Genomic DNA, 17,500 nt, shown 5'->3' on the forward strand with positions numbered 1-17,500 from the left:
TCAGTACAGTACAGTGAGTCAGTACAGTGAGTCAGTATATTACAGTGAGTCAGTAAAGTACAGTGAGTCAGTATATTACAGTGAGTCAGTACATCACAGTGAGTCAGTACAGTGAGTCAGTACAGTACAGTGAGTCAACACAGTACAGTGAGTCAGTACAGTACAGTGCAGTACAGTACAGTGAGTCAGTACAGTACAGTGAGTCAGTACAGTGAGTCAGTACAGTACAGTACAGTACAGTGAGTCAGTAAAGTACAGTGAGTCAGTATATTACAGTGAGTCAGTACATCACAGTGAGTCAGTACAGTGAGTCAGTACAGTACAGTGCAGTACAGTACAGTGAGTCAGTACAGTGAGTCAGTACAGTACAGTGCAGTACAGTACAGTACAGTGAGTCAGTTCAGTACAGTGAGTCAGTACAGTGAGTCAGTACAGTACAGTGAGTCAGTACAGTACAGTGAGTCAGTTCAGTACAGTGAGTCAGTACAGTGAGTCAGTACAGTACAGTGCAGTACAGTACAGTGAGTCAGTACAGTACAGTGAGTCAGTACAGTGAGTCAGTACAGTACAGTGCAGTACAGTACAGTACAGTGAGTCAGTTCAGTACAGTGAGTCAGTACAGTGAGTCAGTACAGTACAGTGAGTCAGTACAGTACAGTGAGTCAGTACAGTACAGTGTAGTACAGTACAGTACAGTGAGTCAGTTCAGTACAGTGAGTCAGTACAGTGAGTCAGTACAGTGAGTCAGTACAGTACAGTGAATCAGTACAGTGAGTCAGTACAGTACAATAAGTCAGTACATTACAGTACAGTACAGTGAGTCAGTACAGTACAGTGAGTCAGTACAGTACAGTGAGTCAGTACAGTGAGTCAGTACAGTACAGTGAGTCAGTACAGCGAGTCAGTACAGTACAGTACAGTAAGTCAGTACAGTTATGCGAGTCAGTACAGTGAGTCAGTACATCACAGTGAGTCAGTACAGTGAGTCATTACAGTGAGTCATTACAGTACATTACATTACAGTACAGTACAGTGCAGTGCAGTACATTACAGTACAGTACAGTACAGTACAGTATATTACAGTACAGTATATTACAGTACAGTACAGTACAGTACAGTAGATTACAGTACAGTAGATTACAGTACAGTACAGTACAGTATATTACAGTACAGTACATTACATTACATTACAGTACAGTATATTACAGTACAGTACATTACATTACAGTACATTACAGTATATTACAGTACATTACAGTACATTACATTACAGTACAGTATATCACAGTACATTACATTACATTACAGTACAGTATATTACAGTACAGTACATTACATTACAGTACAGTACAGTACAGTATATTACAGTACAGTATATTACTCTGTTACAGTAGCATCATGGAGACAGACAAACCTATTCTGTTACAGTAGCATCATGGAGACAGACAGACCTATTCTGTTACAGTAGCATCATGGAGACAGACAGACCTATTCTGTTACAGTAGCATCATGGAGACAGCAGACCTACTCTGTTACAGTAGCATCATGGAGACAGACAGACCTACTCTGTTACAGTAGCATCATGGAGACAGACCTACTCTGTTACAGTAGCATCATGGAGACAGACAGACCTACTCTGTTACAGTAGCATCATGGAGACAGACAGACCTACTCTGTTACAGTAGCATCATGGAGACAGACCTACTCTGTTACAGTAGCATCATGGAGACAGACAGACCTATTCTGTTACAGTAGCATCATGGAGACAGACAGACCTATTCTGTTACAGTAGCATCATGGAGACAGACCTACTCTGTTACAGTAGCATCATGGAGACAGACAGACCTACTCTGTTACAGTAGCATCATGGAGACAGACAGACCTATTCTGTTACAGTAGCATCATGGAAACAGACAGACCTATTCTGTTACAGTAGCATCATGGAAACAGACAGACCTACTCTGTTACAGTAGCATCATGGAGACAGACAGACCTACTCTGTTACAGTAGCATCATGGAGACAGACAGACCTATTCTGTTACAGTAGCATCATGGAGACAGACAGACCTATTCTGTTACAGTAGCATCATGGAGACAGACATACCTATTCTGTTACAGTAGCATCATGGAGACAGACGGGGGGGGGGTTCTGAAATATTTAGCCAATGACGTGTCCATGTCGGGGAGGAGGGGCAGGTGTTCTGAAATCTTCAGCCAATGACGTGTCCATGTTGGGGGGGGCTGGATTCTGAAATCTTCAGCCAATGAAAGATGCCTATATAAAGAAGTGGCATTGAAGTTTCAGCCAATCACAGATGTCATTATTTCTGCGTTTCCACAGCAACACCACAGAGGCGGGCGGGACCTACATCAAAAAGTGCTGTAAAGGATTCTGCATCGACATCCTGAAGAAGATCGCGAAGTACGTGAAGTTCACCTACGATCTCTACCTGGTTACCAACGGTAAACATGGGAAGAAGATCAACAACGTGTGGAACGGGATGGTGGGAGAGGTGAGTGACTAATTATAATATGTCATAATATCATACAGTTAGTTTACTCTGTCCTGTCTCATAGTTAAAACAACATGTGTGGAACGGGATGGTAGGAGAGGTGAGTGACTAATTATAATATGTCATAATATCATACAGTTAGTTTACTCTGTCCTGTCTCATAGTTAAAACAACATGTGTGGAACGGGATGGTGGGAGAGGTGAGTGACTAATTATAATATGTCATAATATCATACAGTTAGTTTACTCTGTCCTGTCTCATAGTTAAAACAACATGTGTGGAACGGGATGGTAGGAGAGGTGAGTGACTAATTATAATATGTTATAATATCATACAGTTAGTTTAGTCTGTCCTGTCTCATAGATAAAACAACATCGTAGTTTACACAGCTAATGGCTAAAGGCTAGTCTCAGCATTAAACTGTGGTATCATTTTACTGTGTTTAGCTAATGGCTAAAGGCTAGTCTCAGCAATATACTGTAGTATCATTTAACTGTGTTTAGCTAACGGCTAAAGGCTAGTCTCAGCAATATACTGTAGTATCATTTAACTGTGTTCAGCTAACGGCTAAAGGCTAGTCTCAGCATTATACTGTAGTATCATTTACCTGTGTTCAGCTAACGGCTAAAGGCTAGTCTCAGCATTATACTGTAGTATCATTTACCTGTGTTCAGCTAACGGCTAAAGGCTAGTCTCAGCATTATACTGTAGTATCATTTAACTGTGTTTAGCTAATGGCTAAAGGCTAGTCTCAGCAATATACTGTAGTATCATTTAACTGTGTTTAGCTAATGGCTAAAGGCTAGTCTCAGCAATATACTGTAGTGTCATTTAACTGTGTTTAGCTAATGGCTAAAGGCTAGTCTCAGCAATATACTGTAGTATCATTTAACTGTGTTCAGCTAATGGCTAAAGGCTAGTCTAAGCAATATACTGTAGTATCATTTAACTGTGTTTAGCTAATGGCTAAAGGCTAGTCTCAGCATTATACTGTAGTATCATTTAACTGTGTTTAGCTAATGGCTAAAGGCTAGTCTCAGCAATATACTGTAGTATCATTTAACTGTGTTTAGCTAATGGCTAAAGGCTAGTCTCAGCAATATACTGTAGTATCATTTAACTGTGTTCAGCTAATGGCTAAAGGCTAGTCTCAGCAATATACTGTAGTATCATTTAACTGTGTTTAGCTAATGGCTAAAGGCTAGTCTCAGCAATATACTGTAGTATCATTTTACTGTGTTTAGCTAATGGCTAAAGGCTAGTCTCAGCAATATACTGTAGTATCATTTAACTGTGTTTAGCTAATGGCTAAAGGCTAGTCTCAGCATTATACTGTAGTATCATTTTACCTTGTTTAGCTTATGGCTAAAGGCTAGTCTCAGCATTATACTGTAGCATCATTTTACTGTGTTTAGCTAACGGCTAAAGTCTAGTCTCAGCAATATACTGTAGTATCATTTTACTGTGTTTAGCTAATGGCTAAAGGCTAGTCTCAGCAATATACTGTAGTATCATTTTACTGTGTTTAGCTAATGGCTAAAGGCTAGTCTCAGCAATATACTGTAGTATCATTTTACTGTGTTTAGCTAATGGCTAAAGGCTAGTCTCAGCAATATACTGTAGTATCATTTAACTGTGTTTAGCTAATGGCTAAAGGCTAGTCTAAGCAATATACTGTAGTATCATTTTACTGTGTTTAGCTAACGGCTAAAGGCTAGTCTCAGCATTATAATGTAGCATCATTTAACTGTGTTCAGCTAACGGCTAAAGGCTAGTCTCAGCATTATACTGTAGTATCATTTTACTGTGTTCAGCTAACGGCTAAAGGCTAGTCTCAGCGGCATAATATACAGCGATGAGATCCTACTGACGACATCAACAACAACACGCTAACACACTAGATTAAAGATTAACCCAGAACCTGTCTCTCCCTCCTTCACTCCATCTCTCTCCATCCCTCCTCCCTCTATCATTCCTTCTCTCCTTCCCTCCCTCCATCCCTCCCTCTCCCTCTCTCCTCCCTCTCTCCTTCCCTCCCTCCTCCCCTCTCTCCTTCCTCTCTCCTCCCTCTCTCCTCCCTATCTCCTTCCCTCTCTCCTCCCTCTCTCCTTCTCTCTCCTTCCCTCCCTCGTCCCTCTCTCCTCCCTCTCTCCCTCCCTCTCCTCTCTCCCTCCTCCCTCTCTCCTTCCCCTCCCTCCTCCCTCTCTCCTTCCCTCCTCCCTCTCTCTCTTTCTCTTTCCCTCCTTCCTCCTCCCTCCCTCCCTCCCTCCCTCCCTCCCTCCCTCCCTCCCTCCTCCCCTCCCTCCTCCCTCCCTCCCACCCTCCCTCACTCCCTCCTCCCTCTCTCCTTCCATCTCTCCTCCCTCTCTCCTCCGTATCTCCTTCCTCTCTCCTCCCTCTCTCCTCCCTCTCTCCTTCTCTCCTTCCCTCCCTCCTCCCCTCTCCTTCCCTCCCTCCTCCCTGTCTCCTTCCCTCTCTCCTCCCTCTCTCCTTCCCTCCCTCCTCCCTCTCTCCTTCCTTGCTTCCCTCCCTCCCTCTCTCCTTCCCTTCTCCTCCATCTCTCCTTCCCTCCCTCCTCCCTCCCTCCCTCCTCTCTCTCCTTCCTCCCTCCCTCCCTCCCTCCCTCCCTCCCTCCCTCCCTCCCTCCTCCCTCCTCCCTCCCTCCCCTCCCTCCTTCCCTCCTCCCTCCCTCCTCTCTCTCCTTTCCTCCCTCTCCTTCCCTCCCTCCCTCCCTCTCTCCCTCCCTCCCTCCCTCCCTCTCCTTCCCTACATTCCTCCCTCCCTCCCAGGTGGTCTATAAGAAAGCTGTCATGGCCGTCGGCTCTCTGACGATCAATGAGGAGCGTTCTGAGGTCATCGATTTCTCCGTCCGTTCGTGGAAACTGGAATAAGTGTCATGGTCTCCCGTAGCAACGGAACCGTCTCCCCGTCCGCCTTTCTTGGTAACCCTCCCCGTGTTTTGAGGACATTTGTGTTGTCTGTCTGTGTGTGTGTCTGTGTTGTTTCACCACCTGACAGATTGTGTTTATCAACATTTTTTAAAAACAGAACTGTCCCTCTCATATTCTGTCAATACATGCTGCATCTGTTGGCTTCATTAAAACACACAGCACCACTAACAGGACTGATCTATACAGCACCACTAACAGGACTGATCTATACAGCACCACTAACAGGACTGATCTATACAGCACCACTAACAGGACTGATCTATACAGCACCACTAACAGGACTGATCTATACAGCACCACTAACAGGACTGATCTATACAGCACCACTAACAGGACTGATCTATACAGCACCACTAACAGATCTATACAGCACCACTAACAGGACTGACAGCACCACTAACAGGACTGTCTATACAGCACCACTAACAGGACTGATCTATACAGCACCACTAACAGGACTGATCTATACAGCACCACTAACAGGACTGGTCTATACAGCACCACTAACAGGACTGATCTATACAGCACCACTAACAGGACTGGTCTATACAGCACCACTAACAGGACTGATCTATACAGCACCACTAACAGGACTGATCTATACAGCACCACTAACAGGACTAACAGGACTGATCTATACAGCACCACTAACAGGACTGATCTATACAGCACCACTAACAGGACTGATCTATACAGCACCACTAACAGGAGATCTACACAGACTAACAGGACTGATCTATACAGCACCACTAACAGGACTAACAGGACTGGTCTATACAGCACCACTAACAGGACTGATCTACAGCACCACTAACAGGAGATCTATACACCACTAACAGGACTGATCTATACAGCACCACTAACAGTATGGAGGAAGACAGGACTGATCTATACAGCACCACTAACAGGACTGATCTATACAGCACCACTAACAGGACTGATCTATACAGCACCACTAACAGGACTGATCTATACAGCACCACTAACAAGACTGATCTATACAGCACCACTAACAGGACTGATCTATACAGCACCACTAACAGGACTGATCTATACAGCACCACTAACAGTATGGAGAAGACAGGACTGATCTATACAGCACCACTAACAGGACTGATCTATACAGCACCACTAACAGGACTGTCTATACAGCACCACTAACAGTATGGAGGAAGACAGGACTGATCTATACAGCACCACTAACAGGACTGATCTATACAGCACCACTAACAGGTGTATCTATACAGCACCACTGATGTCTATGCACCAGTACTGATCTAACTCTGTAACAGGACTGATCTATACAGCACCACTAACAGGACTGTGTCTAACAGGACTGATCAATACAGCACCACTAACAGGACTGATCTATACAGCACCACTAACAGGAATCTATACAGCACCACTAACAGGACTGATCTATACAGCACCACTAACTACTGATCTATACAGCACCACTAACAGGACTGATCTATACAGCACCACTAACAGGACTGATCTATACAGCACCACTAACAGGACTGATCAATACAGCACCACTAACAGGACTGATCTATACAGCACCACTAACAGTATGGAGGAAGACAGGACTGATCTATACAGCACCACTAACAGGACTGATCTATACAGCACCACTAACAGGACTGATCTGTACAGCACCACTAACAGGACTGATCTATACAGCACCACTAACAGGACTGTCTATACAGTAACAGGACTGATCTCTAACAGGACTGTCTATACAGCACCACTAACAGGACTGATCTATGTAACAGGACTGTCTCTGGACCACTAACAGGTGTCTCTAACAGGACTGTACAGCACCACTATGACTAATCTATACAGCACCACTAACAGGACTGATCTCAGCACCACTAACAGGTGTCTATACAGCACCACTAACAGGTGTGTCTATCTGGAGGAAGACAGGACTGATCTATACAGCACCACTAACAGGACTGATCAATACAGGACCACTAACAGGACTGATCTATACAGCACCACTAACAGTATCTGATCTATACAGCACCACTAACAGGACTGATCTATACAGCACCACTAACAGGACTGATCTATCAGCACCACTAACAGGACTGATCTATACAGCACCACTAACAGGACTGATCTACAGCACCACTAACAGTATGGAGCACCAGGCAGGACTGATCTATACAGCACCACTAACAGGACTGATCTATACAGCACCACTAACAGGACTAATACAGCACCACTGTATGATCTATACAGCACCACTAACAGGACTGATCTATACAGCACCACTAACAGGACTGGTCTATACAGCACCACTAACAGGACTGATCTATGCAGCACCACTAACAGGACTGTACAGCACCACTAACAGTACTGATCTATACAGCACCACTAACAGGACTGATCTATACAGCACCACTAACAGGACTGATCTATACAGCACCACTAACAGGACTGATCTATACAGCACCACTAACAGGACTGATCTATACAGCACCACTAACAGGACTGATCTATACAGCACCACTAACAGGACTGATCTATACAGCACCACTAACAGGACTGATCTATACAGCACCACTAACAGGACTGATCTATACAGCACCACTAACAGGACTGATCTATACAGCACCACTAACAGGACTGATCTATACAGCACCACTAACAGTACTGATCTATACAGCACCACTAACAGGACTGATCTATACAGCACCACTAACAGGACTGATGTCTGTCTCTGTGTGTCTCTGTGTCTCTGTGTGTATCTAATCTGATGTGTCTCTGTGTGTATCTAATCTGATGTGTGTCTCTGTGTGTATCTAATCTGATGTGTGTCTCTGTGTCTCTGTGTGTATCTAATCTGATGTGTGTCTCTGTGTGTATCTAATCTGATGTGTGTCTCTGTGTGTCTCTGTGTGTATCTAATCTGATGTGTGTCTCTGTGTGTATCTAATCTGATGTGTGTCTCTGTGTGTCTCTGTGTGTATCTAATCTGATGTGTGTCTCTGTGTGTATCTAATCTGATGTGTGTCTCTGTGTGTCTCTGTGTGTATCTAATCTGATGTGTGTCTCTGTGTGTATCTAATCTGATGTGTGTCTCTGTGTCTCTGTGTGTATCTAATCTGATGTGTGTCTCTGTGTGTATCTAATCTGATGTGTGTCTATGTTTGTGTGTGTATCTAATCTGATGTGTGTCTATGTTTGTGTGTGTATTCATGTCTCTTCTCTCTGTCTCTCTCTGTGTGTTTCAGAGCCGTTCAGTGCGACGGTGTGGATCATGATGTTTGTGATGCTGTTGTTGGTAACAGCGATGGCTGTGTTCATGTTTGAATACATCAGCCCTCTGGGCTTTAACAGGAACCTGGCACAGGGTAGAGGTAGGTACACACACACACACACACACACACACACACACACACACACACACACACACACACACACTTTTAAGTCTGAATTTACCTTCTCCTTCCTTCCTTCCTTCCTTCCTTCCTTCCTTCCTTCCTTCCTTCCTTCCTTCCTTCCTTCCTTCCTTCCTTCCTTCCTTCCTTCCTTCCTTCCTTCCTCCCTCCTCCCTCCTCCCCTCCCCCTCCCGCCTCCCTCCCTCCTCCCTGCCTCCCTCCCTCCTCCCCTGCCTCCCTCCCTCCTCCCTGCCTCCCTCCCTCCCTCCCTGCCTCCCTCCCTCCCTCCCTGCCTCCCTTCCTGCCTCCCTCCCTGCCCCTCCCCCCTCCCTCCCTCCCTCCCCCTCCTCCCCTCCCTGCCTCCCTCTCTCCCTCCAGACCCCCACGGCCCATCGTTCACTATGGGTAAGGCGGTGTGGCTGCTGTGGGGTCTAGTGTTCAACAACTCTGTCCCGGTTCAGAACCCTAAAGGCACCACCAGTAAGTTCATAGTGTCGGTGTGGGCCTTCTTCGCCGTTATCTTCCTGGCCTCCTACACAGCCAACCTGGCTGCCTTCATGATCCAGGAGGAGTTTGTAGACCAGGTCACGGGACTGTCTGACAACAAGGTAATGTTTTACTGTTTATACTCTCAGCATGTTAAAGATTGATAGTTATAATAACATTGATTTGATAAATAAAAAAATTTAAAATAGTTTTTTTAATGTACGATGTTGCAGTCCCATTGAGAATTTCGCTGGAGCGAATAATCACTTCTGGTGACCTTAAGAACTCGTGTTAGCTCCCTAGAGCTGATGCCACCCCCCTCCCCCTACACAAAGGGGGCTTTAGCTCAGAGAGCTAACACTATCTTGAGCTACACCGATTCCCTGTGTTGAATACGCTGTCGCTGTCGATATACATGGCCCGGAGTCTAGAGATAGAGATAGAGGCAGGGCCTAGAAATAGGGTTTTTAGTAGATCGTGTGTTCACCTAGATGTTTACGTTTACATTCTATGTCTGTATGTTCTGTGCTGCCTTCACGTCCTCACGGAACGATCGGAAATGCACAATTTCCGAGTCGGAACTACAAAACGGGGAAACTAGAGTTACAATCTTGTAACCCCCTCGGATTCCCCGTCGGAATGTTTCCGAGATTCCGAGATTCCGCAGAGCGCGTGAAGCTAGCATAGAGGCTAGGGAATCACAGCATAGTCACCTACTTTATGTCAGCTTCAGTTCTATTGTCCCATAGACTTAAATAGACAGCTCTAGTGTTCCCGAAGACTGTTTTTAGCATGGGCCCTCTATCTACCTCTATGGACCTACTGTCCCATAAACATAGATAGATAGCACTAATGCCATGAAGCCTGTTTTTAGCATGGGCCCTCTATCTACCTCTATGGACCTACTCTCCCATAGACTTTGATAGACAACTCTAGTGCCCCAAAAACGTGTTTTACCATGGGCCTTCTATTGACCTCTATGGACATACTGTCCCATAGACTTTGATAGACAACTCTAGTGCCCCCAAAAATGTGTTTTAGCATGGGCCTTCTATCGACCTCTATGGACATACTGTCCCATAGACTTTGATAGACAACTTTAGTGCCCCCAAAAACGTGTTTTAGCATGGGCCTTCTATGGACATAGTGTCCCCATAGACTTTGATAGGCAACTCTAGTGCCCCCAAAAACGTGTTTTAGCATGGGCCTTCTATGGACATACTGTCCCATAGACTTTGATAGACAACTCTAGTGCCCCCAAAAACGTGGTTTTAGCATGGGCCTTCTATCTACCTCTATGAACATACTGTCCCATAGACTTTGATAGACAACTCTAGTGCCCCCAAAAACGTGGTTTTAGCATGGGCCTTCTATCTACCTCTATGGACATACTGTCCCATAGACTTTGATAGACAACTCTAGTGCCCCCAAAAACGTGGTTTTAGCATGGGCCTTCTATCTACCTCTATGGACATACTGTCCCATAGACTTTGATAGACAACTCTAGTGCCCCCAAAAACGTTTTAGCGTGGGCCTTCTATCTACCTCTATTGATCTGTTGTCCCATAGACTATGATAGACAACTCTAGTGCCCCCAAAAACGTGTTTTAGCATGGGCCTTCTATGGACATACTGTCCCATAGACTTTGATAGACAACTCTAGTGCCCCCAAAAACGTGTTTTAGCATGGGCCTTCTATCTACCTCTATGGACATACTGTCCCATAGACTTTGATAGACAACTCTAGTACCCCCAAAAACGTGTTTTAGCATGGGCCTTCTATCTACCTCTATGGACATACTGTCCCATAGACTTTGATAGACAACTCTAGTACCCCCAAAAACGTGGTTTTAGCATGGGTCTTCTATCTACCTCTATGGATGTGTTGTCCTCATCCTGTCTCCATTAACATCTAATGTCCTGTTTTTGTTTGTGTCCTTAAGTCATCTACAGGTACGTATTTATCACCATTTATCAGGCTATTACAGAGGCCTGGAGTTGTTTCCTGGGTGGGGGGGAAAACTCCCCGGGGACGTAATAATAATAATGATTGTTTTACGACCGGTGAATGCCACGACCATTGTAACCGTAGTAACGAAGCTCTCGAGGCGTTGTGGACCCCGTGCTGACCAATAGAAGTGAAAAAGGTCCATCTACTGTGCGGCCTGCTCGGGGCCCGGGACACACCTACACTACACTGGGATGTAGAGCTGGACTGCAGGATGGAAACACACACACACAGACACACACTACACTGGGATGTAGAGCTGGACTGCAGGATGGAAACACACACACACACAGACACACACTACACTGGGATGTAGAGCTGGACTGCAGGATGGAAACACACACACACACAGACACACACTACACTGGGATGTAGAGCTGGACTGCAGGATGGAAACACACACACACAGACACACACTACACTGGGATGTAGAGCTGGACTGCAGGATGGAAACACACACACACAGACACACACTACACTGGGATGTAGAGCTGGACTGCAGGATGGAAACACACACACACACAGACACACTACACTGGGATGTAGAGCTGGACTGCAGGATGGAAACACACACACACACAGACACACACTACACTGGGATGTAGAGCTGGACTGCAGGATGGAAACACACACACACAGACACACACTACACTGGGATGTAGAGCTGGACTGCAGGATGGAAACACACACACACAGACACACACTACACTGGGATGTAGAGCTGGACTGCAGGATGGAAACACACACACACACAGACACCTACACTACACTGGGATGTAGAGCTGGACTTCAGGATGGAAACACACACACACACAGACACACACTACACTGGGATGTAGAGCTGGACTGCAGGATGGAAACACACACACACAGACACACACTACACTGGGATGTAGAGCTGGACTGCAGGATGGAAACACACACACACAGACACACACTACACTGGGATGTAGAGCTGGACTGCAGGATGGAAACACACACACACACACACACACTACACTGGGATGTAGAGCTGGACTGCAGGATGGAAACACACACACACACACACACACACTACAGACACACACACACACACTACAGACACACACACACACACACACACACACACACACACACACAGACTCACACACACACACACACACACACACACACACACACACACACACACACACACACACACACACACACACACACACACACACACACATGGACACATCACACACACACACACACATACACACACACACATACACACACACACAGACTCACACACACACACACAGACTCACACACACACACACACACACACACACACACACACACACACACACACACTCACACACACACACACACACACACACACACACACACACACACACACACACACACACACACACACACACACATACACACACACACATACACACACACACATACACACACACACAGACTCACACACACACACACAGACTCACACACACACACACACACACCCACACACACAGACTCACACACACACCCACACACACACCCACACAGTGGGCTAAGGAAGTTTAAACTCCCCCACAGAACCTTGACAGTATAGCTCCAGTTTATGATCCTCTAGCAGCGGTAGAATCCTATCCACGACACAGCTGATTGGCCAGCGTTACCGAGTGTTGATTTGTCAGTGCCACATTTCTGGTGTTTCTCTCTTGGACTCATTGGAGACAAGAAGGTTGATTCACATTTTCCTCATCATCTTCTGCTTTTTAAAAAGGATTCTCCTCTAATTTGAGACTGATTTTGACCTGGGACACGAGCTGGGTGCAGTTAATTATCAGGTAGAGCAGAAAACTAGCAGTACTCTGTACTTATAATAGTATTAATAATGATTAGGTAGAGCAGAAAACCAGCAGTACTCTGTACTTATAATACTATTAATAATGATCAGGTAGAGCAGAAAACCAGCAGTACTCTGTACTTATAATAATATTAATAATGATCAGGTAGAGCAGAAAACCAGCAGTACTCTGTACTTATAATAATATTAATAATAATAATAATGATTAGGTAGAGCAGAAAACCAGCAGTACTCTGTACTTATAATAATATTAATAATAATCAGGTAGAGCAGAAAACTAGCAGTACTCTGTACTTATAATAATATTAATAATGATGATGATGATGAGGTAGAGCAGAAAACCAGCAGTACTCTGTACTTATAATAATATTAATAATAATAATAATAATGATTAGGTAGAGCAGAAAACCAGCAGTACTCTGTACTTATAATAATATTAATAATGATTAGGTAGAGCAGAAAACCAGCAGTACTCTGTACTTATAATAATATTAATAATGATTAGGTAGAGCAGAAAACCAGCAGTACTCTGTACTTATAATAATATTAATAATGATTAGGTAGAGCAGAAAACCAGCAGTACTCTGTACTTATAATAATATTAATGATGATCAGGTAGAGCAGAAAACCAGCAGTACTCTGTACTTATAATAGTATTAATAATGATGATGATGATGAGGTAGAGCAGAAAACCAGCAGTACTCTGTACTTATAATAATATTAATAATGATTAGGTAGAGCAGAAAACCAGCAGGACTCTGTACTTATAATAATATTAATAATGATTAGGTAGAGCAGAAAACCAGCAGGACTCTGTACTTATAATAATATTAATAATGATTAGGTAGAGCAGAAAACCAGCAGTACTCTGTACCGTAGGAACCCTCATCCCGTTTTAATTCCGCTTTGAGCCGGTGATAACGCCACTTTGTTTTATAGTGGAGTCGGTACGCAGTCGCCCTCCCTAAAACAATAAAATAAATTGCCCCGGCCCAAGTCAAGCATTACCTGCGACAGGACGTAAGGAGCTGCTATCCGTCACCGTGGGAACGACGTGTGATCGGTTCTGATCAGACGTATTGTATCAGTATTGATTTGATTCTGTGTTGTTTGTGTTACCAGTATGTTGACGTAGAATGATGTTTTATATTTTGACTCTGTACCGTAACACCCTGTACATATAGCCTCCACATTGACTCTGTACCGTAATACCCTGTATATAGCCTCCACATTGACTCTGTACCGTAATATCCTGTATATAGCCTCCACATTGACTCTGTACCGTAACACCCTGTATATAGCCTCCACATTGACTCTGTACCGTAATACCCTGTATATAGTCTCCACATTGACTCTGTACCGTAATAATACCCTGTATATAGCCTCCACATTGACTCTGTACCGTAATACCCTGTATATAGCCTCCACATTGACTCTGTACCGTAATACCCTGTATATAGCCTCCACATTGACTCTGTACCGTAATATCCTGTATATAGCCTCCACATTGACTCTGTACCGGTACCCTGTATATAGCCTCCACATTGACTCTGTACCGTAATACCCTGTATATAGTCTCCACATTGACTCTGAAAACCGTAGTACCTGTATATAGTCTCCACATTGACTCTGTACCAGTACCCCCTGTATATAGCCTCCACATTGACTCTGTACCGTAATACCCTGTATATAGCCTCCACATTGACTCTGTACCGTAATACCCTGTATATAGCCTCCACATTGACTCTGTACCGTAATACCCTGTATATAGCCTCCACATTGACTCTGTACCGTAATACCCTGTATATAGCCTCCATATTGACTCTGTACCGTAATACCCTGTATATAGCCTCCACATTGACTCTGTACCGTACTACCCTGTATATAGCCTCCACATTGACTCTGTACCGTAATACCCTGTATATAGTCTCCACATTGACTCTGTACCGTAATACCCTGTATATAGCCCAGTTATTGTTAGTCTTATTGTGTTACTTATTATAATTACTTTATATTTTAGTCTATTTGGTAAATATATTTTCCTTAACTCTTCTTTGAACTGCTCTGTTCGTTGAGGTAAAGTAAGTTCACGGTAAAAGTCGACAGTTTGATTTGATTTCTCTTTCCACAGCCACAGTGTCAACGATACAAGATCTGTTACATAGATTATTTTAGTTTTTTAAGTGACTATTTTAAAATGGTCAAAATCCTACTAACTTGGATCTACGAAAACAATAGAAAACATTTTTTTACGTTTTGTCATAATTTATGCATTTATTCATGTAGTATTTAAATGATGACCGAAATATAAAGACCATTGACATGGTCGATGTGATTCGCTATGTGTATTTTTATCTTACGCCAGTTCCCAAACCACGCCCCTCCCCCCACCCCCTTTAGATGGTCTTTGACCCAGAGAAGAAGAACATTTTACTAACCAAGGAGGACGAAAATAAAAAAAATCTATTGTGTTCAATACAACTCTGTCTCTATCCTCCCTGTGGGACAATTAGTTACGGACTAAGATGACAGGAGGAGGACAAGGAGAGAGAGAGAGACAGAGAGAGAGAGAGAGAGAGAGAGAGAGACAGAGAGAGAGAGAGAGAGAGACAGAGAGAGAGAGAGGGAGGGAGAGAGACAGAGAGAGGGAGGGAGGGAGAGAGAGGGGAAGGGATATCAGAAGAGGGAGGAGTTTCAGAAAGAGGGGGAGGGATATAAGAAGAGGGAGGAGTTTCAGAAAGAGGAGGAGGGATATAAGAAGAGGGAGGAGTTTCAGAAAGAGGGGGAGGGATATCAGAAGAGGGAGGAGTTTCAGAAAGAGGGGGAGGGATATAAGAAGAAGGAGGAGTTTCAGAAATAGGGGGAGGGATTAAGAAGAGAGGGAGGAGTTTCAGAAAGAGGGGGAGGGATATAAGAAGAAGGAGGAGTTTCAGAAATAGGGGGAGGGATATCAGAAGAGGGAGGAGTTTCAGAAAGAGGGGGAGGGATATAAGAAGAGGGAGGAGTTTCAGAAAGAGGGGGAGGGATATAAGAAGAGGGAGGTATATAAGAAAAACGGGAGACGACTGAAGAAGAGAGAGCTCAGCTGTTTTCCTTCTTTCTTATATATAGCAGAATAGAGAAGGGAGAGGACTGAAGAAGAGAGAGCTCAGCTGTTTTCCTTCTTTCTTATATAGAAGAGAAGAATAGAGAAGGGAGAGGACAGAAGAAGAGAGAGCTCAGCTGTTTTCCTTCTTTCTTATATATATAGCAGAAGAGAGAAGGGAGACAACAGAGTGAGATGTTTAAAAAAAGGACAGAAGAGGAAAGAGTGGAATAAGAAAGAGGAAAGAGGACAGAGGAAAGAGTACAGAGGACAGAGGAAAGAGGACAGAGGACAGATGAAAGAGGACAGAGGAAATAGGACAGAGGACAGAGAACAGAGGAAAGAGGAAAGAGGACAGATGACAGAGGACAGAGAACAGAGGAAAGAGGACAGAGGACAGATGAAAGAGGACAGAGGACAGAGGAAAGAGGACAGAGGAAAGAAAGAGAGAGAGAGAGAGAGAGAGAGCGATAGAGAGAGAGGAGAGATAGAGAGGGAGAGAGAAAGAAAGAGGGAGAGAGTGAGAGAGAGAGGAAGAGAGAGAGAGAGATGGAGAGAGAGAGAGACAGACAGACAGAGAGTGAGATAGAGACAGAGAGAGAGATAGAGAGAGAGACAGACAGACAGAGAGTGAGATAGAGACAGAGAGAGAGAGAGAGAGAGAGAGAGAGAGACAGACAGACAGAGAGTGTTTTTAGAGACAGAGAGACAGAGAGAGAGAGAGAGAGAGAGAGAGAGAGAGAGAGAGAGAGAGAGAGAGAGAGAGAGAGAGAGAGGAGAGATAGAAAGGAGAGAGACACAGGAGAGCAGGCCGGACGGGGAACTGTGGAGAGACGAGATCTGCTCCGTCAGGTTACGTAAGAGAGTGACACACAGCACACCCTGAAAGAGAGGGAGGAGAGGAGAGAAAGAGGAGACCAGAAGAGTCAGAGAGAGGGAGGAGAGGAGAGAGAGATGAGACAAGAAGAGACAGAGAGAGAGAAAGACTGACAGAGAGTGAGATACAGAGAGAGAGATAGAGAGACAGAGAGAGAGAGACAGAGAGAGAGAGAGAGACAGAGAGAGAGAGAGACAGAGAGTGACAGAGAGATAGAGACAGAGAGAGACAGAGAGACAGAGAGAGAGAGAGAGAGAGACAGACAGACAGACAGACAGACAGACAGACAGACAGACAGACAGACAGACAGACAGACAGACAGACAGACAGACAGACAGACAGACAGA

General features: G+C 44.5%; 1 protein-coding gene across 1 annotated transcript in view; it reads left to right on the forward strand.

The window, feature by feature from the left end:
* LOC115117815 (glutamate receptor ionotropic, NMDA 2A-like) overlaps nucleotides 1–17,500 on the forward strand; it is a gene marked incomplete at its 5' end in the record, with an annotated part of 54,901 nt that overhangs the window by 7,571 nt on the left and 29,830 nt on the right. The window contains 5 exon segments of the mRNA XM_065016305.1: nucleotides 2,342–2,513; nucleotides 5,304–5,379; nucleotides 5,382–5,456; nucleotides 8,708–8,833; nucleotides 9,233–9,462. Of these exon segments, the coding sequence (XP_064872377.1) occupies nucleotides 2,342–2,513; nucleotides 5,304–5,379; nucleotides 5,382–5,456; nucleotides 8,708–8,833; nucleotides 9,233–9,462 (679 nt within the window).

The sequence above is a fragment of the Oncorhynchus nerka genome, unplaced genomic scaffold (genome assembly GCF_034236695.1).
Source record: "Oncorhynchus nerka isolate Pitt River unplaced genomic scaffold, Oner_Uvic_2.0 unplaced_scaffold_1044, whole genome shotgun sequence".
Taxonomy (NCBI): Eukaryota; Metazoa; Chordata; class Actinopteri; order Salmoniformes; family Salmonidae; genus Oncorhynchus; species Oncorhynchus nerka.